The sequence below is a fragment of the Chaetodon trifascialis genome, chromosome 15 (genome assembly GCF_039877785.1).
Source record: "Chaetodon trifascialis isolate fChaTrf1 chromosome 15, fChaTrf1.hap1, whole genome shotgun sequence".
In the NCBI taxonomy this organism is placed as follows: domain Eukaryota; kingdom Metazoa; phylum Chordata; class Actinopteri; order Chaetodontiformes; family Chaetodontidae; genus Chaetodon; species Chaetodon trifascialis.
In genome coordinates, this window is record NC_092070.1 from 12,295,398 (window position 1) to 12,317,179 (window position 21,782).

A 21,782-nucleotide genomic window follows, 5' to 3' on the forward strand; every position below is an offset into this window, starting at 1 on the left:
AGGAGGAAAAGAAATATTTCGGGAGGTTACCGTACACCAAGATTTAAACAGCACATATGTCTGCAAATACTGTTTTAATTTCTCGGATGTCATGTTGAAATGACATCAGACACAGTCCACTTGCTGTCAGCGGAGGCTGCAGAGATCCATGCAAATGCCTCAGTAGTGCTGGTCACTCACTGGCAATACTGGCAGTTATTGCGGACTAGCTGAACAATGATATTGTTAAGAAGAGCCCAATATATTGTCCATGCTGAGGCATCAGATCCTTTCTTCTTCAGAGCTTCGCTGTTTATCTGAGGGCTCATGAGATGATTCATGGGAGGAAAAAAATGAACAAACTGTTGGCATCTGCAGTTTTCCTCCTTTTCTTTTCTCCTTTTCTTTTGCCTAATGTGCTCCTGTGTCTCCCTTCCCCTCTGTCTCCTGTCTGTCTTGTGTGTGTGTGTTTCTGCAGGGCATGGCTCCAGCCTCCTCCTCTCCTGAGCACACATGACTTTAATTATTCAACCAAGATCCACCTGCTGCCCCAGTATAGTATGACCAAGAAAGTACCACCCTTCCAACCAGTATTCAGGGCGCACTAGTGTACATGGCATGACAAATCTGCACGTTTGTGAAGGCACCGTTAATGCTGAAGAATATGTTCTGGAGGAGCATACAGTATGTTGGAGGAGAGACAATGTCTTTTTCAGGGAACGCCCTGCTTTTTTCAGCAAGACGATGTCAAACCACATTCTGCACATATTCCAACAGCATGCTCCACAGTAAAAGAGTCTGAGTGCTAAAATGATCTGCCTGCAGCCCTGATTTTTCACTCTTTGAAAATGTTTGCTGCCGTATGAACCGTAAAATATGACAAAGGAGAGCCCAAATTGTTGAGCAGCTGAAATCGTACGTCCAGCAAGAACGATTTCATGCTTTCATGTGTTACACAAGTTTCAGTTTCTGAGCAGCTGTTGTTTGCAATGCTGATTTGAATGAATATGTTTTCCATTGTCCATGATTCATGTTCATATTCATATTAAGAATAGTAATGATTCCCATTTTTGTTTGCAATTCTACAAGAATTTACATCATGTTTTAAGATTGAATTGTTGTCAATATTCACATTTAGGTATTAATAGTTTCCAGTAAAAGCAAAGTTAACAGTTGTTTCATTTCTGTAAATTCAGGCACATTTTCAAAGTTAACAGTTGAGTGTGTGATGAAATTGAAATATCATATGTAAAGCAGAGGTGATTTCCAGGCATGTTTTCACTCTGCAGATATAACAACAGTCAACAGACTCTTCTATTGGCTCCAGTCAGACCAACATTGATGCTTCACATGTTTGATTCTATGCAAACTCAGTGAGCTTCCTTGTTACTCAGCTATAAAAACTTGACATCAGGCTGTCAGTGGAGTTCACAGCACGTCACTTTCAACATCAAGCATGTTTTCTGTAGCTCTGCTGCTGCTGTTGGCAGCTGGATGTGAGTCTCTCTGGATTTGCCAAAGTCAGCAGTTCTTTTTTTGCAGTATAACTTGATCATTTGTTCCAAAACATTTTCTTTTTTCAACAGGTGTGAAGTGTGTACAGATAATACAGCCAGCCTCTGTGACTGTGCAGCCAGGTCAACGTCTGGCCATCACCTGTCAGGTCTCTTATTCTCTTAGCAGCGACTACACAGCTTGGATCAGACAGCCTGCAGGGAAAGGACTGGAGTGGATTGGAATGGCGGCTTTTGGATCAACCACATTATACAAAGATTCACTGAAGAACAAGTTCAGTATCAGGTTAGACCCTTCCAGGAAGACAGTGACTCTAAACGGACAGAATGTGCAGCCTGAAGACACTGCTGTGTATTACTGTGCCCGAGACTACACACAGTGAGAGACAATAACAGGAGAGTCGTACAAAAACTACTACCTCCATTTTCCACCACTGAGGACATTACAATACTGAGTGTGATTAAGTGTCAGTGATAAAAATTGTTTAAGAGGGACTAAATATTGGATTCTTATTTTATCTCATTCAGCTAAATCTTAAATTCTGAAGCAAATGACAGAAACATAGAAACATTGAATTTGAAATTACTTTTGCATATTTTTGTTTTAGTTTTTTTTTTTCTTCTTTTTTGAATCAATGTTTCCAGGTTATGGAAAATACTCTTTATACAGTGGGGCTTATTGTCTGTATCCATGAAATATGCGCTCATCTTCATACATGCATGAAGATCAGACATGTCATACAAACTTTTTTTAAGAAAACAATTTCCCCAGACACAACCAAATCCACACCAAAATGTCTTTACAGAGAAAATACCTTTTCCAGTGGCATGTACACATGGACAAGACAAAACCTTGTCATCATTGAAATGGCACTGCTTCTGACTTTTCAAGTTCTTAAAAAGACGATTAAGAAGATTATTTTAATCGTAAATGAATTAATAAATTCAGTAAATCAGAACTTAATGAAATGAGGCTTATTGTGTTGATGATGATTATGAAAACACACAGGAGAGATAGTATAAATGCAGTTCTTCCTCTATTATTACAGGGGGCCAGGTGTTAAGGTGACAGAGTTTATATGTCTGACTGCATATTTATCTTTATTCATGGAAAAACAAGGATATTAATGCTACCCATGCCCTGAGGGCTGGTCTTCTCAACAGTCTTCTCCTTTATTTCTACTGAGGTTCTTCATCCTGATGTCACAAATTGTACAAATTATACTGAAACATGTCAGAGGGACTCTTGAAGGAATGACTGATGTACAGTAAACATTCATTCTGAAGTTTCATCAAACAGTAACTGATATCCAAGTCAAATCCAGCTCAACACTGTGAGGAGTCAATGCAAAGCTCACGTCTTCCACCTCTACTTAATAATAACAATAATAATAATAATAATAAATGTAGTTTATATCCCACTTTACATCAAATACATGACCTCAAAGTGCTACAGTGCAAAAGGATAAAAAACAACATCAGAATAAAAACAAGTAAAATTAGTGCAGAGCTTGGCAAAACAAACAAACAAACAAACAAACAAACAAACAAACAAACAAACAAACAAAAATGACTTAAAATTTTTAGTCTATGCTAATGCTTTCCTAACAAGATAGGTTTTTAAGCCTTTTTTTAAAAGAATCCACAGTCTGCGGTGCCCTTACAGTAGGTGGTCAGGGAGAGCATTCCACAGACTGGGAGCAGCTGTGCAAAAGTCGCGGTCGCCCATAGTTCGAAGCCTTGTCCTCTGAGGCTGGAGGAGGTTGGCCTGTCCAGAGCGAAGATGGCGTGAGAGGGCTGAGGGGGTGAGGAGTTCTTTAAGGTAGGGGGGAGCAGTGCCATGGAGGCACTGGTGGGTCAGCAGGGAAATTTTGAATTCAATCCTGTACAGGACAGGAAGCCAGTGTCGAGACTGATGGACAGGTGTGATATGGTCATTTTTTTGCACCCTCAACAGAATCCTAGCAGCACAATTCTGAATGTACTGCAACTGCTGGATGTTCTTGCTGGGGATCCTGATGAGGAGTGCATTGCAGTAGTCCAACCTGGAGGAGACAAAGGCATGCACAAGTTTTTCAGCGTCAGAGAGTGTGAGTGTGGGGCGGTGTTTTGCCATGTTCCTGAGGTGGAAGAAGGCAGTCTTGTATAGGTGCTTGATGTGGACGTCAAAGGTCAGATGAGGGTCCATTCTGACACCGAGGTTAGTGACTGAAGATGAAAGGTGCATGTCATGACCAGAGAAGGTGATGCTGGTGATAGTGGATGACCAGGTCTGGTGTGGGGTGCCAATGAGGATGGCTTCTGTTTCAGAGCTGTTGAGTTGCAGGAAGTTAGCCATCATCCATGCCTTTATTTCTTCCAGGCAGGTGTAAAGTGTGGATAGGGCTACAGAGGGGGTTGGATTTGTTCTGATGTAGAGTTGGGTGTCATCAGCATAGCAATGGAAAGCTATTCCATGCTGGCTGATGACACGACCAAGGGTAGCATGTACAGAGTGAAGAGGAAGGGGCCAAGGACTGATCCTTGAGGAACACCACAGGTGACAGAGTGCATGTCTGATTTAGCACCTCCCAGGGACACATGCTCCATTCTGTCTGTGAGACAGGATGTGAACCAGGCCAAAGTAGAGTCAGAGAGTCCGATGGTGGAGTGAAGACGGTGTAGAAGAATGCGGTGGTCCACGGTGTCAAATGCTGCAGTGAGGTCAAGAAGGATGAGCAGTGATGAAGAGCCAGCATCAGCCGTCATCAGTAGATCATTGGTGACCCTGACCAAAGCCATTTCAGTACTGTGGCCAGAGCGAAAACCGGACTGGAACTTCTCATACAGACTGTTTGATTTGACGTGGTTGTGGAGTTGAGCATACACTACTTTTTCCTTAGAAAGGAAAGGGAGGTTGGAGATGGGGCGGTAGTTGGCAGGATCTTCGGGGTCAAGACTGGGGTTTTTCAGTAGTGGCTTGATGACAGCAGTTTTCAGAGAGGAGGGGACAAGGCCGGACCGGAGGGAGTGGTTGATGATTTTGGTGATCATGGGACTTATTGCAGAGGAGTGACTTTTTATCAGGGCTGAGGGAAAGGGGTCCAGGGCACAGGTGGAGGGCTTCATCTTCCCAATGATGTCTTCAACCTCACGCTGTGTGATGTCCCTGAAACAGCAGAGGGGCTGAGCAGCTCCAGACTGAGGATCAGCAGATGTGACTGGAGATGCAGTGGGGCTAGAGAGAAGGGAGCGGATGTTTCCAACTTTAGTTTTGAAGAAGGAGATGAAGCTGTTGCACCGCTCCTGCGTGTTGTCAGAGTGTAGGGGAGTCTAAGGTTTGAGGAGATGATTAATAGTTGAAGGACTGCACGGTGGCACAGCAGTTAGTGCGTGTGCCTCACAGCAAGAAGGTTGCCAGTTCGATCCCCGGGCGGGGCCTTCTGTGTGAAGTTTGCATGTTCTTCCCGTGCATGCGTGGGTCCTCTCCCTGCTCATTAGGTGAATTGGTGACTGTAAAATTGCCCCTAGGTGTGAGTGTGAGTGTGAATGGTTGTTTGTTTGTGCCCTGCGATCGACTGGCGACCGGTCCAGGGTGTACCCTGCCTCTCACCCGTTGACGGCTGGAATAAGCTCCAGCACCCCCCTTGAATGGTGTTTCAAGGACTCAGGACTCGCTGTTCACAAACTAGCCTACCAGGAACATCAGAAGGCTTACAGCAAGCCCGAAAGGGATACACATTATAGAAAATGGATGGATGGATGGTTGGATGGATGGATGGATGGATGGATTAATAGTTGAGAAAAGTTGCTTGGAGTTACCGGGGCTAATGTTGATGATGTGGGAGTAGAATTGAGACCGTGTGTCACTGAGGGACTTGCTGTAAGCCTTCTGATGTTCCTGGTAGGCTAGTTTGTGAACAGTGAGTCCTGAGTCCCCATTCAAGGGTGCGCCCAGCTCTCTTCAGTAGCCGCAGCTCACTAGTGTACCAGGGAGCTGAGCGTGTGAAGGTGACAGTTCTGGTCTTGACTAGGGCATGCCGGTCCAGGAAGGTGCTAAATGAAGAATTGTAGAAATCCACAGATTTAGTAACTGAAGGGGGGTTGGCAGTGGAGAGACGGCAGAGGTCAGTAGTCAGGGTGACTGGGTTGATGTTTTTAAGGTTCCTGAAACTGATTTGTCTGCTGGGCTTATTGACAGGGGACAGGGTAGGTAGCTCCATCAAGATGGCCTTGTGGTCAGACACGCCCAGATCATGCACCGACAGATTGCTGATGAGGATGGAGATGGTGATCACGAACTTATCTGACTGCAGAGAGGAGGACAGAGAAGAGTGGACACACAGTTTAACATGATGGACTATAGGACACGACTGCTGCTTTTAACTCTCTGCTGGGCAAGTAAAGATCTACACTGATCTGAATCTAATATAGTTTTTATTTGTGTCATCAGCTTATTTCACTTGATGTTTTTATTCCTCTTGACAGGTGTTGATGGTCAGACTCTGACACAATCTGAGGCAGTGGTGAAAAGGCCTGGACAATCTCACAGATTGACCTGTACAGGCTCTGGATTCACACTTAGTAGCTCCCAAATGCACTGGATCAGACAAGCTCCTGGAAAAGGGCTGAGTGGGTCGCTTACATCAGTGAAACTAGCAACTACATCTACTACTCTGGGTCAGTGAAAGGCCAGTTTACCATCTCCGGAGATAACAACAGACAGCAGGTGTATCTGCAGATGAACAGTCTGCAGACTGCAGATTCTGCTGTTTATTATTGTGCTCGAGAACCGAGAGCCACAGTGACTGGAGTTGGTTGAGCAGCTGCACAAAACCTACAGTACTCATCATATACTCAATGTACTCAATATATTGTATATTTGCATCTATATATATTTCTATTTCATTTCTGAAGCATGGAACCTCAGACAGGCAGTCTGGGGGCTGGACAGGGACAGAGCAGTAATGACCTTTGATGAGTGGTGAAGGGGCTGGACAATGACAGAGCATGATCGTGGTGACTGGAGTGGAGGTGGCCCCAGCATCATGGGCTGGGTCAGGATGACAGTTAGCTGTTGGACTTGTGCAGCTGACACAGCTCGCACCTGCTCCTGAGCAGTTGCTGCTGATTGTCTGGCTGCAGCAGCTGTGGATGCCATCAGAGCCTTATGCTGCTGGAGGATGTCCTCATTCCTCTCAAAGTAATTTCATGGAGTGGTGGAGCTTGCTGGGTACATGACTGGCCATGCTGTGCTGCAACAGGTGTGTTTAGAACCCAAATAGAGCCACTGATCCACAGGGTTTGCTTTTACTTATTTTAATCACAGAACCAGCAGTGACAGATTAGCAGAAACACAGTTCAAAGAATAGTCTGGATAGAAAGTCTCTCATAATAAGAATAAGAATAAGAATAAGAATAAGAATAAGAATAAGAATAAGAATAAGAATAAGAATAAGAATAAGAATAAACTGGGTGCAGCAGATTTTATACTGCTATCTGTGCACAACCTGTAAAGGAGTAGACCTTGCTGGTCCTGTATTTATGTAGGTGTATGTTAAAACCTTTACACTGCACTTGCATTTACAACCTGTGTAAGATTAGTGGTTGTTTTACATCAACCAAAGCACTGGAGTGCCTCTGGTATCCAGGTGCATTTTGTAAGTGAGAGTGAGCTTAAAGATGAACAGTACAGTACAAAATCGTGCTTGTGCTCCCATCCACTGGCATCTATGTGCACTGCCCCCACGCAGTTAAGGACAGTACTTTTATTATTGTCTGACAAGACTTGATCCATTCAGCCCATAGAGGTCAGTGCCACACTACCTTTCTTCCATGCACGAAAAAGTGTGGAGTCAGAAGAGGAATGAAAATCACACTGTTGCTACAGCTTAGCAGTGGTGATTTACTCAAGTATTATACTTAGGTACAGATTTGCCCACAGTGGAAGACACTGTCAAAAGAGGAGCAGGCCAAATATTACAATTAGGCCGAGAGTGAATGACTGAGAAAACCACCTAAGTACACTGTGCGCACCAGGGTACATGTGACAGAGGCTCCACACTCAGATAGGTGTGATGGCTCCAGTGACCATGTCTGCGTGTGACACAAGTCATCTGCCTCAAATGTAGGAGGTCAGCCCTGACACCTGGTTGGATGGTTCAAGAACAGCATCCACCTCATTGGTCTTCCCTGCTGCACCCACTCAAAGCGATAAATAAATTGTACATATTGTGAAAATACTTCATGTCTTCAAAAAAAAATCTGATGTTTTTTAAGATATCAAATGGGACTGTTTTGAAAGCTATCATATTATTATTTAAACACATCAAAAACAGCATCAAGAAAAGGGCCAAGAGGCATATGACCAACTTATACAGCATACAGGAGGGCGTTGACACTGCTCACTGACATGTAATCTATTATAAACAATATTTAACAGAGCCACATAAGACATTATACAACTGTTTCACAGGCTGAGCAGTCACTTAACACATCATGTCCTCCATAACAAAAAAAATCACATTATAAACATCTCTAAAAATAACCAAATATATTAATCTGCATAAAAATTAAACTCAAAATTACCTACTTAAAGACTTGTTTCCATACAGTTCTTGTCATAAGATTATCCAAAGCACAGATTTCACAAGACAAATTATATGAAATGAAATTCTTATTATCGGCTTTTAAAGCCCATTAACAGTATCTTGACAGCTTCAGGCTTTTATTTTTATGTGATAATAAAACTTATTCACTGTGAAATCATGTTAAATACTGGTTTAATGCTGTACAACAAAATCAGAACATGTAGTAACAACAAACATCATTTTCTATCAAGAAAATCTTTTTTTTTTTTTTTTTTTTGTCAAATAATGTTTGTATAACCATTAATTGGCAATAATCACATCCAACTCTCTATGTATATCTACATGCTGTTCTTATGACTATATGGCGTTTTCTTAATATAAACATGATTTGATCATAATCACTAACAGCTCTCAAATACATTTAAAGAGAATTTCTTGTTAATGCATGATGTTTGCTTGATAGAAACATTATTTGTCAGTAATTAAAAGCAACTTTCCAATATATCCATCCGAGACTCTTTTTCAGATGAATACTGTTTCGTCGAGTCTGTGCACAACACATCTACCGTCTGCCTACAGTACTGGAAAAACCTGAATGGACCACAACATTTTTCCAAAGCTGCCACTTGGAGGCTGTTTGAGGCAAAAGACAGTTATTTTATTTGGGTCTTGATGCACAGCGCAGCATACTGGTGTTGGGACTCAATATCAAAATCAAAAGGTTATACAATGTGTTTGCTGTCCTTCGATCCCTATATGGCCTCAGTCAGTCCACAGCTCAGGTAGACTCACATGCAAGTGCTCTTCAAGGTATAGTTGGATCAATCTGTGGAATAACTGTGACAGTTTATACACAGCTGATCCACGCTGGATATCGGTTGCCTTTGAAGAGATATGTGGTTCTCACAGGACAGTGACGCTAAAATCATATGATGATCTCACAGAATATGATGCATTTCTGTAGATTAAATTGCACAAAAGCATAAAGTAGTCATGATATATAATTATCTCAACCATAAACATCAAGAGCAGTAAAATATAACAAACACATGAATGCCGCAGTGATATTAATCCAAAAACATCATTTATATGAGCAAAGCATTGACAGGCTTCATTCTACTGCACAATGAGTACTTTTACTTTTGTTACTTTAAGTACCTTTTGCTGATGATGCATACTTTTACTTCAGTAAGGCTTTGAATGCAGGATTATTACTAAAAAAAAAAAAAATCTTTCTTCTGTTTTTAATTCCTGTTTTACTGACAAAGGTAGGAAACCATGTGGTCTCTTAAAGGAGCGGTAAGGTTTTTGTGACTACTTGTGTCACTGTGGTTATTATAGCACTAGTTATGGGACTTACAGCACCGTATTACACTCAATAATTTTTTCCCGTCTGCTGTCAGCCTTAGTAACAAGGCCCGGGAACACCCCCGACACACTTCACACTCCACCTCTGCCTTTACTTGTCACATTGACCCTCCCATAACCATAACCCTATATGTTACATTAATGCTCTGTTTAAACTTCCTTTTGGAAAAAACAGACTCTGCTTATGTTTAAAAAAAAAACAAAAAAAAAACGAACCCATACTTATGTATATATATTTATATTGTTATATTTTTTTTACTTATTGTTATATTTTCTACTATTGTTATAGTTTTTACTTATTGTTATATTTTTTAGTTACTGTTATATTTTTACTTTTTTGACAGCTTCTTTTTAATAGATGTGTCATGCACCAACCTCACCAAAGCATATTCCTCATATGTGTAAGATTGCAACTATAGGCAATAAAGCTTTTCTGATTCTGATATCTGATTTCTGATTCTGATAACAAAAACAACTGAGTGAGACTCGTGCATCTCTCCTGTTCATCATGAAGTAAGTGAAGCTTCTGATGAACGCCAAATGAGAATGATGTAAGACTTGATCGTCTATCCATTTTCTATGCCACATATCCCTTCCAGGGTCGCCAGAGCCTATCTTGGCTGTCAACGGGCGAGAGGCGGGGTACACCCTGGACCGGTCATCGCAGGGCACATACGCACAACCATTCACACTCACACTCACACCTAGGGGCAATTTAGAGTCACCAATCAACCTAATGAGCATGTTTTTGGTCTGTGGGAGGAAGCCAGACTACCCGGAGAGAACCCACGCATGCAAGGGAAGAACATGCAAACAGAAGGGTCACACAGAAAGGTCCGACCCGGGAATCAAACCTGCGACCTTCTTGCTGTGAGGCACGCGCACTACCTGCTGCGCGACCGTGCAGCCTGTAAGAATTGATCATTTACTTTTAAATGTTATTTTCCCATCTTCTGAGGACAAGCAAATTAACTTTCATCTTTTCTTGTCATGATTCCAGTCCAAGGCTTGTTAATGTTGTTGCTGTACAGTAAAAAAGTGGGCTGCCACACAGTACAGCACATGATAGAAGACTACAGCACACAAAGAAACCTCACAGATGCAGGATTATGTTTTTTCTGACTCTGCAGAGGAGCACACAAATATTCACTATGATAATAAAGTCAGTAAAAAGCCTTGATCGTGTTAAATCATTTAAGGAAAAACACATGTATTCAAAATCGAACTATTATTCCTGCCATTGAACAATGTGTCTGTGAACAATGCTCTTCTATTTTGTATTTAAATGTGTCCAAAAACCATTGTTTGACTGACCTGGCAGAAAACCATGTGGTCTCTTGCAGGAGCAGTAAGGTTTTTGTAACCACTTGTGTCACTGTGACGGCTATGCTGTCTATGCACAGTGTTACACACCATAACAAAAACCACCGAGTGAGACTCGTGCATCTCTTGCAGTTATTTGCAGTTAACTTGATGACAGGTTATTTAAAGCATGCTTTAAATGTTAGTTAATGTTCATAAATGAAGGATCCAATAAGCATTTACTTATCATATTAACTACTATTTGCTGCCAATAGCTTAAAATGTACTTTGGACACTACTGTTGGACATAAATTGGAGATACTCTCAAAAGAGAAATGAAAATGTGTGTAGATTTTGGACTTGTGGTTATCAACGTCCTTACTTGTTATTTAGTTTATGTAACACAGAGGAAACAATCCTCACCACAGCAGGTGCTTCCTCATCCAGCGAACAAACTTAAGAAACTTAAACTTAAGACTGAAAGCCAAAAGCTCAGACATCAACACTGATAATACACTACACAAAGGCAGGCTGGAGAAACTGCATTTATAAGTTTTTAACATGGAAATAATTCATGATTAAACCATTAAATTTGAACAGATAGCATCTGTTTATACCACAGCACAGTGTCTCATTGGCAGGATGAACATGGACATTAAGTATTGAAGTTAATAGATTCATTGAGGCTGAGACCTACCTGCTATCAGCATCGCGGTCAGATACAAGGCCTGAGGTACAAAGGATGAGCACTAATTTAAAATCAAAGTGAAAAGATTTGTTTTTATATTAAAATTGAAGACCTCAACACGGTCTGATATCAACAGGGAGAGACAGAAAAAGCCCTGTCTGCCAATTGCCTGAGTTATATCCTGCTAGAGGTATAGTAGCAAAATCACATCAACAGCTTTCATTTCATAATGAGGTTTCATGCAATTCTGAAATTAAATACTCTAATCCAGACATTATGAAAACCCTTCAATAAGCTCCATTTATGTCTGCCTCAAACACCGTGCATTGCTGCCACATTCTGCCCATTAGCTGGCTGAAGACATACCAGGAGACCATTGACTTGCGCATTGTTATACGCTGTTTGAAAACAAATCTATCTTTTATCAAAAGACATAAGACGACTTGTCTCAAAACAGCATGGGAGAGGAAGCGAGGCAGGGAGGAAGCCAACACAAGAGGGACATGGGGAGAGATCACAGAAGGAAGCTAGAGTAGTAGAGGAGAAGAGCCAGGAGGGTGGCTGACACTGGTGTAGTGCTGTATCCAATATTACATATGGTTTTTGCATCAGTCTCTTTCTTATGAAATGTGAGACTTCATGGTACCACTGACCATACCAGTCAAGAGTGGGATTGGAATTTTTTGGTGCCCCATATTAGGTTGTCCCACCACCCTCACCACCGTCCACATACCCCTTACATTTAGACAAGAGTACACACAGTGAATCCTAAAATCACCTCTTGGCAACCACTTGCTTCAGAGCAAGATCAAGAGAAATCACCCCCAAGTAACGTGCGGTGACAAGTAAACATGCGGCTGAAGGGCGCCCTACGATAGTCATGTTTAATAAACATGCTTTATTTTGCTTGTCGTTCTAATTCCATAAGTAACGGTTAAGGCCGACAAAAAGCAAGGGCGACACTAGAGGGCGCCCCCAACACATTTGTTGCTCTAGGCAATCACCTAGATCGCCTATAGCAATCACCGGCCCTGAGGACTGTGTTAAAAAGTTTTGACATGATGATGGTACTGGAGGCGAAGTCAATGGATCACAAAATTACATGTAGGGGGACATGAATGTGTGTATGAAATTTCATAGCAATAGCTCTCATTTTACCTAAAACCACAAACATCATCTTTTGATGTCACCAGATGAAAAATCAGGGGATCAGCATTAGGCTACATCCTCGGGGCACCATGGATATCTGTACAAACTTTTATGGCAATCTATCAAATAGCTGTAGAGATATTTCACCCAAAAAACAAAGAGTCGACTTTATTGTGGCTCTCAAAAGAAATTTAAAAAGACCACCAAATTCACTAGGATTCATCTTTGGGAGATCATGAATGTCTGTGTGCTGCTAGCTGGGCTGAAATGACCCACATGTTAGTATAATAAGAAAAGTTTACAATTACCCTTAGTTGCCCTCATTGAGACTTGCCTTCAGTGCTGAAGATTGATGTCATCATGTTAATGATAAGGGCTAGCTCTAACTCTGACTTTAACTCTCAGTCAAGGACAAGACAGTCAAGCTAATCTTCCGTGATATCCCGAAAAGGGACCCTGACAGCAGGCATGAATCAGGTGGCTTGGTTCTCTCCATCTCGGGCTCTCCTCCCAGTTCTCCCATCCCCCTATTAGGAGACCTGGAGTCTGATTGCAAGGACAATGCTCTATCCCCACCACAGTCAGGAAGTCCTCTTCAGCGGGTCACTCCTTCCCTGTGTCAGTCTGCCAGCCACATGCTGGCCACCAAAGTGCTTTTCCAGGATTCGCTGGGTGTCAACGATGAAGGCGACAAGCTGAGGGGCATTGCGATACTGGCAGAACAACCTGCACCTGCTCATAGCTTGTCCCACCACACCTTCTTTGGGAGGCACAAGCCATCATCACCAACTCCTCAGGATTAAGTTTATGCTCACCAACACAGCACTGCTGTCCCTAGGTGTCTCTGTCTCTGTGGCAGACTAAGCAAAGGGTTCTTTCCCTGGAGCTGATATCATGAAGGTGATGATGACTGTCCTGACTCTCACCATGGTGACAATGGTGATTGCATCCACGATTATGGTTTGGCAGATTCTGACAGAGAGAAACTTTTGGCTGCACATGTCTCAGCTTTTACCCCTCATCAAAGTGGAACTGCTCGATGGTTCTATGTCCCCCGATGGGCTCTTTGGACAGCTCATCCAAAGCACCACAGCTCATCTGCGTGAGGCATCTGAGGAAAGCGGAAAGGGTCAAGAAGCACACCTCCTGAGGTACAGCTGCACTTCAGTCATGTCAGCAGCACTTGCTCTAGGAAAAGGTGCCCCTGCAGCCATGGATTCAGGGCCATCCATCTGCTGCTGCAGGGTGTGTCAGTGACTTAACCGGCAACGGGCCCACAGTGGACATTTGGAGTAGAAAAGTTTCGTCATCTTATTCGCTATCTTGATTTCCTGTGAGATAAAGCAGGCACTTATGATCATTTCTGACACATGTTTGGGTTACTGCAACACCCAGTTCTTACAGGCAGTGTTAACCACTAATAAGGAGTCAGAGCTACCTTAATGAGACTGTGTATGTATAAACCTACGTTATTCTCTTAGCCAGTAGAGCAGAGCTGCTGGACAGACTGGCCCCTGCTGCTAACTGCTGCCTGTAAATCCCTGGGAAGACCAAATAGCTCCAAGAGTTATAGCTCCAAAAGTTGGTTTAAGTAAGTGTTGTTGCACTTTAACAGTTTTCACCTTTATACATTTACATTTACATCACACTCTGGAGTGGACAAAATTCAAATGAAAATGTAATCCGTCTTCTCTTCCTCTCCATTGTGTTCCTCTCAGTAAAGTCTGCTTACTTAGTACACTGCTGTAGCCTATGTCATCAACAGTGGCATATTTTTTGTGATGCCTGCAAAATTTACCACAAATAGATGTCAATGGTGCACTTTCACCTGCACCCACCAGCAAACAGGAGCATGGCTTCTACTTGTCCATATCAAGTCACGTCCACAATTACGAGGATGAGCAGTTAAGCTTATAACTTAGCTTAGCAGCCTAGCTTCAGGTCTGTGAACACAGAGTTCACTGTTGTGTGCTTTGTTTCTGTTCCTGTTTGATCCAAAACCAACTGAATAGAAAAGATTTTGTTTGACTTTCTTTTCTTACGGGTGGGCCTCACCCATGCAGAAATCTAATACTATATGGCCATATATATAAATAACATATATAATATTGGTGTCCATATATGTCTTTCACCAATATGTGAACATATATTGGTGCATATATCTCTACTTATGTTTCTACATATTTGGAACATATATTTTAAAATATTACAAAAATGGCCCTTTTTATATATGGAACATATATGTGTATGTATGGCATATTCAACACATATATTTTTCAAACTCCTCCTTGAACTGCCACCTTATCGTGGTGGAGGAGTTTGAGTACCTGAATGATCCTAGAGGCTATGTTGTCCGGGGCTTAATGCCCCTGGTAGGGTCTCCCAAGGCAAACAGGTTCTAGGTGACGGGTCAGACTAAGAGCAGTTCAAAAAGCCCCTATGAAAGACATCAAATCAAGGAAGCCTACGTCGCCCGGATTGGCGTCACCGGGGCCCCGCCCTGGAGCCAGGCCTGGGGTTGGGGCTCGCAGGCGAGCGCCTGGTGGCCGGGTCTTTGCCCACGGGACCCAGCCGAGCACAGCCCGAAGGAGCGACGTGGGCCCGCCTTCCCGTAGGCCCACCACCCGCAGGAAGGATCAGAAGGGGCCGGTGCTATGTGGAATGGGTAGCAGTCGTGGGCGGGGGCCCCGACGACCCAAACCCTGGACAACGACTCTGGCTATGGGGACATGGAATGTCACCTCACTGTGGGGGAAAGAGCCTGAGCTAGTGCAGGAGTTTGAGCGGTACCGACTAGAGATAGTCGGGCTCACCCCCACGCACAGTCTGGGCTCTGGAACCCAACTCCTTGAGAGAGGCTGGACTCTCTTCTACTCTGGAGTTGCCCGCGGTGAGAGGCGGCGAGCTGGTGTGGGCTTGCTTATAGCCCCCCAGCTCAGCCGCCATGTGTTGGAGTTCTCCCCGCTGAGTGAGAGGGTCGCTTCCCTGCGCCTTCAGGTTGGGGATAGGTCTCTCACTATTGTTTCGGCCTACGGGCCGAACAGTAGCGTAGAGTACCCGGCCTTCTTGGAGTCCCTGGGAGGGGTACTGGAAAGTGCTCCAACCGGGGACTCCATTGTTCTGCTGGGAGACTTCAATGCTCACGTGGGCAGCGACAGTGACAGCTGGAGGGGTGTGATTGGGAGGAACGGCCTCCCCGATCTGAACCCGAGTGGTGTTCTGTTATTGGATTTCTGTGCTAGTCACAGTTTGTCCATAACGAACACCATGTTCAAGCATAAGGGTGTCCATCAGTGCACGTGGCACCAGGACACCCTAGGCCGGAGGTCAATGATCGACTTTGTAGTCGTATCATCTGACCTTCGGCGGTATGTCTGGGACACTCGGGTAAAGAGAGGGGCTGAGCTGTCAACTGATCACCACCTGGTGGCGAGTTGGATTCGCTGGCAGGGGAAGAAGCAGGACAGACTTGGCAGACCCAAACGTACCGTGAGGGTCTGTTGGGAACGTCTGGCGGAACCTGCTGTCAGGGAAGTTTTCAACTCCCACCTTCGGGAGAGCTTCAACCAGATCCCAAGGGAGGTTGGAGACATTGAGTCCGAATGGACCATGTTCTCCACGTCCATTGTTGATGCAGCCGTCCGTAGCTGTGGCCGTGAAGTCGGCGGTGCCTGTCGTGGCGGCAACCCCCGAACCCGGTGGTGGACACCGGAAGTAAGGGATGCCGTCAAGCTGAAGAAAGAGTCCTATCGGGCCTGGTTGGCTCATAGGACTCCTGAGGCAGCTGATGGGTACCGGCAGGCCAAGCGTGCGGCAGCTCGGGCGGTTGTAGAAGCAAAAACTCGGGTCTGGGAGGAGTTCGGGGAGGCCATGGAGGAGGACTACCGGTCGGCCTCGAGGAAATTCTGGCAAACCGTTCGGCACCTCAGGATGGGGAAGCAGCTTTCTGTCAACACTGTTTACAGTGGAGGTGGGGAGTTGTTGACCTCGACTGGGGATATTGTCGGGCGGTGGAAAGAATACTTCGAGGATCTCCTCAATCCCTCTGTCATGTCTTCCGTAGAGGAAGCAGAGACTGGGGACTTGGAGGTCGATTCATTCATCACCGGGGCTGAAGTCACTGAGGCAGTTTGCAAGCTCCTCGGTGGCAAAGTGCCGGGGGTAGATGAGATCTTCCCTGAGTACCTCAAGTCTCTGGATGTTATAGGACTGTCTTGGTTGACACGCCTCTGCAGCATCGCGTGGCAGACGGGGACAGTGCCTCTGGACTGGCAGACTGGGGTGGTGGTCCCTCTTTTTAAAAAGGGGGACCGGAGGGTGTGTTCCAACTATCGGGGGATCACACTCCTCAGCCTCCCTGGTAAAGTCTATTCCAGGGTACTGGAGAGGAGAATCCGGCCGATAGTCGAACCCCGGAGTTTGAACATTTACTTTGGAATTCATCACAAAAATCCATGGGCTACATACATGTTTGCACATTTATACTGTAATGTATTCCATTAAAATATGTAGACTACATTTTTGTTGAATTATTCTGACATGTGTAAAGAACAAATTTGTAGACCACATATTTCAACATGTATTTTTGAATGTTTGTCATAAACAAATATCTAGATTACATGTTTGTACGTTTTTAATATCTATATCTATATATATATTTTTTTTTTAAACACGAGGTGATCGCTCTTTTCAGGCTAGTGCCCCTCGCCTCTGGAACGCAATCCCAGTGACCTTACGTTGCATTGAGTCCACTGAAGTTTTTAAGGGAGAACTTAAAACCTATCTTTTTAAACAGGCTTTTCATTGTTAATGTCTCCGGGGCCTCTGAGAGGTTATTTGTTGTTGTGTCGTTGTTTGTCTTTATGCTGTTGTCCAATATCCTCTGTATTTTATTGCTTTTATCTACACTGTAAAGCACTTTGTGATTGTTATCTAAGAAAAGTGCTCTATAAATAAAATTTACTTACTTCCTCACTTACTACTTTACCCCCAGCGGTAAATCCCAGTGGTTCCCCCAGTAAATAGCTACTGCACAACGTCATTGTCTAAAGCACTAAAAGTATAATATTTTAAAAAGTTTTAATGATGGAACCAGGGGTAATATTCCAAGAAATAACAGAATTAAAGTAGTGAATTTAGAGGAAAAAAAATTGGAAATTGTAAAGTCATAAATTTGCGAGTAAAAAAAAAAAAAAAAAAATTCGCTGAGATTAAATTGAGAAATATTTGAGAATGGGTGAATGAGAATGAGTGGGTTTTGGGTGTAGGTGTTTTTTTTTTTTTTTTTGGCACACACCACATCGCTTCACTTTGCAAGGTTGGATCAACCTCATCACACCACAGAAGCCACTGCTCACCTTGTGTTAGTTCAGGGCAATGTCCATTCAGTGTCTGAATGCTGATGATAATATGGTGATTCTGTGCTAAAATCATGACAGTTTCCTTATTGCTAAATCTGAGGGCAAAGTATACTTTGGTTAGGTATAACCAACCTGCAGGTATAATACACAGCAACTGTCTGGTGTGAAAGTGAAGGGATGCAGTCCCTGAACAAAACATCTTTTTTCTCATAAATGTAGGACTGTAATCTCAGAGAACATTCAAGTTTTTTTCTTGTAAATTTACCTTTTTAATCTCAGAGAATATCCTCTTTTTTTTTTTTTTTTTTACACTTTTTCTCTTTCTCATTTCACATCATCCATACAAGTGTTGTCCTTGATCAAGTCTTTCTGTTGCTGCTGCCATTAAAATGCAGAACTTCAGAAAAGTGACTGAATAATCTCAGACTGCAAACAGAATTACCAATTACCTTTACGGTATTTGTTCAGATTGAAAAGCAAACTGACAGCAGTTGCCATGAATGTAGTGTTGAAGCATTGCCTCAGATTTGTGCTTCACATGACTTGACGCTAAAATAAATAATTAAACAAAACAGCAAAATTGTATTATGACATTGACTCAAATGGCAAGTTAATGAACAAAACATTAGATACCTTAAGGATGGACAGTGTGGCTGTTTGAAGTGGTTATGATGCATCAAGTGAACATGTGAAAAAAAAAAAAAAAGGAAAAAAAGAAAAGTTTTTTATGTAAATGTTTTTTTTTATCTAAATGTTAAAATGTGTACTGAAGGGAAACAGAGCTCTATATAATTGGCTTGTATCAAGCTTAATAGTAATTTAAGCTGAACGAAGTGGATCTGCTTGTGTGAACCGGAGCTGACAGGAGGGTCTGAAAAAAGGGGAAGTCTTCAGTAACCGTCAGCAAGCACACATAATTTAATGTAACCCGCACCACAGGAAATTAATATCTCAAAGGAAGTGGTTACTACTGTAAATTGTACAGTAGGAATTGCTTTGTCAGTGAAACATGTTTACTTTCATGGTTTAATGGACACTTTTAATATTTGTATTAGGAGCAGATGGTAATATATCACTGTGATGGCTTTGACTAATGGGGGAAAGGGACGCAAGTCACCGTAACTTCTGGTAAGTATTAATCGAATATACTCTGAGTGAATAATATTCCATGTTTTTCCATTTTATCATGAAATTTCTGTTGGTTTATAAAGCACTTAAATTGAAATGTAATTTGCAGCAGAAACCAAAAATCTGTGTAAATGTTGGTTATATACGGCAGTTTTCTGAGTGAAAGCAATAATTTAAGTCCTATTGAAATCAGTCACTGTGATGACTACTTTGTCTACTGGGGAAAAGGCACGATGGTCACCGTCACATCAGGTAAGACGAAATTCAAATTTTTTCTCTAACGTGCACGTTTTGATTTAAAAACAGTTTTAGGATTTTTTAAGAAATCCAGTCGCGACTCTGTTTATTCATTTCTGGAAGACTGTGTGTTCAATGCGTTACATCCAGTCGACTCAATTGAATCTTTGGGGGGTGAAAATTGTTTTTTTGGGTCGATCTTCTAAATCCTCATCTGCAAAAACAGAGGAAGATGTGCAGAAATTTCGGAATTTCCCCTCGAGGGACGAATAAAGGAATATTGAATTGAAATGGGTAGATTGTCAAAAAAGAACCTGTCATGGAAAGTGTAGATATCTGGGAACAGGTTTTTGTATGCAGTGGTTCATAGTTTGTTAAACTGTGACTACGCTTTTGACTACTGGGGAAAAGGCACGGTGGTCACCGTTACCTCAGGTATGTCCTTTTAATATTTCTGATGGGAGGATAAAATTCCTGATCACATCATTAAAATAGATTTCATCATTTTCACGCTGTCGTCTTATCACCGGCCAACAGTATTTTGTAGTCTGGCAAAAAAAAAAAAAAAGTTGTGGCTTTTTGCGCTCGCATTAGTAGATGGAAACTTTTCATATGAACAGCTAAATAGATTGAGCACTGTGCTACTACGATGCTTTTGACTATTGGGGAAAAGGTGCAACGGTCACTGTTTCATCAGGAAAGAACACGCTTTAACTTCACACAAAACTGCTGAATTTTATTTTAATGGATGTTTACTGACTGTAATTGGTGAAGTCAGTCTAATCTAATCTAATCTAATCTAATCTAATCTAATCTAATCTAATCTAATCTAATCTAATCTAATCTAATCTCCACCGCGTCATCCCTTAAATTTAAAGGAATACTCATGATTATTGTTAAAATTGTGTATTTAAAGTAATAGTTATTTTACCGAGTAACCCATTCACACAATGACAAACTACCGTGGGTAATATTGTCCAGGTAAGTAAACCTTTGCGAGAAGAAAAACGTGAAATAATGTGATCGGGAAACGATCTACGTAAAGACGGCACTGGAGATTTCCACATCCAACATACTAAAAACTGATGCCTTCAGTGTTGTGCTTTTTGACATTGTTCATCAATTACATTGTCTTCTCTCTATTTTAACTCTCGCTTGGTGAAACATGTATGTTATGTTGAATTCTGTTTTTATTTTGGTATTATATAACGCGTTTGTTTTTTCCTTTCTCAGCCACTCCAACTGCACCAACTGTGTTTCCTCTGATACAATGTGGTTCTGGCACTGGAGACATGGTCACTCTTGGCTGTCTTGCCACCGGCTTCACACCCTCCTCACTGTCCTTCTCATGGACCAAAAATGGCGTGGCCTTGACAGACTTCATTCAGTATCCTCCAGTTCAGAAAGGCGACTCTTATACAGGAGTCAGTCAAATCCAAGTGAGGAGACAGGACTGGGAAGGACCTGATCCTTTCCAATGTGCCGTGACTCATCCAGCGGGAGATAAAGAAGTTATATGGGATCCACCACCACCACCACGTAAGTCATATATAAATGCCTTTTTAGTAGTTGGTTTGCATCGTAGAGCTGTTGACATATTTTATATTAGTAGAACAACTTTAAGTTGTATTTGTCTTCAATTAGTATCACGAGTAACTGACAAATAATGTCATACATTAATTGCTAGTTATTGGTTACAAATTAAGGTAGAGTTCAGTATCAAACAGAATACCCTTTGTGAGAGGAGTAGTAATGATAATAAACTTAATTTTAAGATCAAACAGGTAATTCAAATTACAAAAACTCATCAAAACCATTTATGTAATAAATGCAGCTCTAAGTGTTTCAAGCAATAAAAAGGAAAACGAAAAACATAAAGACATAATAATAATAATAATAATACTAATAATAATAATAATAAGTAAGAGTCATAAGTAAGTGTCATTGGTGTTATATATGTGAAAAAAGTTCATCTTTATTACTTGGTTTTGAGGGTTTTCTTGAGAAATGTTATTAGACAGACTGTACCACACCTTTGTAAATTTATCCCAAGCTCCTGTTGAAATGTGTGAACTAAATGTAAAGCAGCAATTGGTTTCATTTTAGAATGTAAACATGGAGGAGGGCACAACAAAAAATACAAGTGTCACCAAATCAAATAGCGTGACATATCTTTACATACTGTATGTTTTATTTAAAAATTGGTTAGTCTCCCTAATATACTCTCTGTCCTCTGCACCTGACCACGACCATTTTATGGCAATGTGTTCTGCTTCTTTTCATAAATCTGCGTAACCCTAGTCATGCAGATAGATGAAAAATGTGTGTTGATCATTTACATCCATGCAGCATAATCATTTGTTCGCTTGCCCGATCAATGTATATGCAGAAGTGAACATTAAAGCTCTGCTGGTCAATTATGTATTTTCACACTCGTCGTGTCCTTTTGACTCTTTCTGCACACTTTAGCAATAAGACACATTTAGTG

The 21,782-nt window shown here is 42.1% G+C and overlaps 1 protein-coding gene across 1 annotated transcript in view; it reads left to right on the forward strand.

Annotated features, from left to right (window-relative positions):
- The first annotated feature begins 1,435 nt into the window (after nt 1-1,435).
- LOC139343199 (uncharacterized) overlaps nt 1,436-21,782 on the forward strand; it is a 198,360-nt gene continuing 178,013 nt past the window's right edge. Inside the window, 4 exon segments of the mRNA XM_070980691.1 lie at nt 1,436-1,475; nt 1,566-1,872; nt 19,665-19,729; nt 20,528-20,833. Of these exon segments, the coding sequence (XP_070836792.1) occupies nt 1,436-1,475; nt 1,566-1,872; nt 19,665-19,729; nt 20,528-20,833 (718 nt within the window).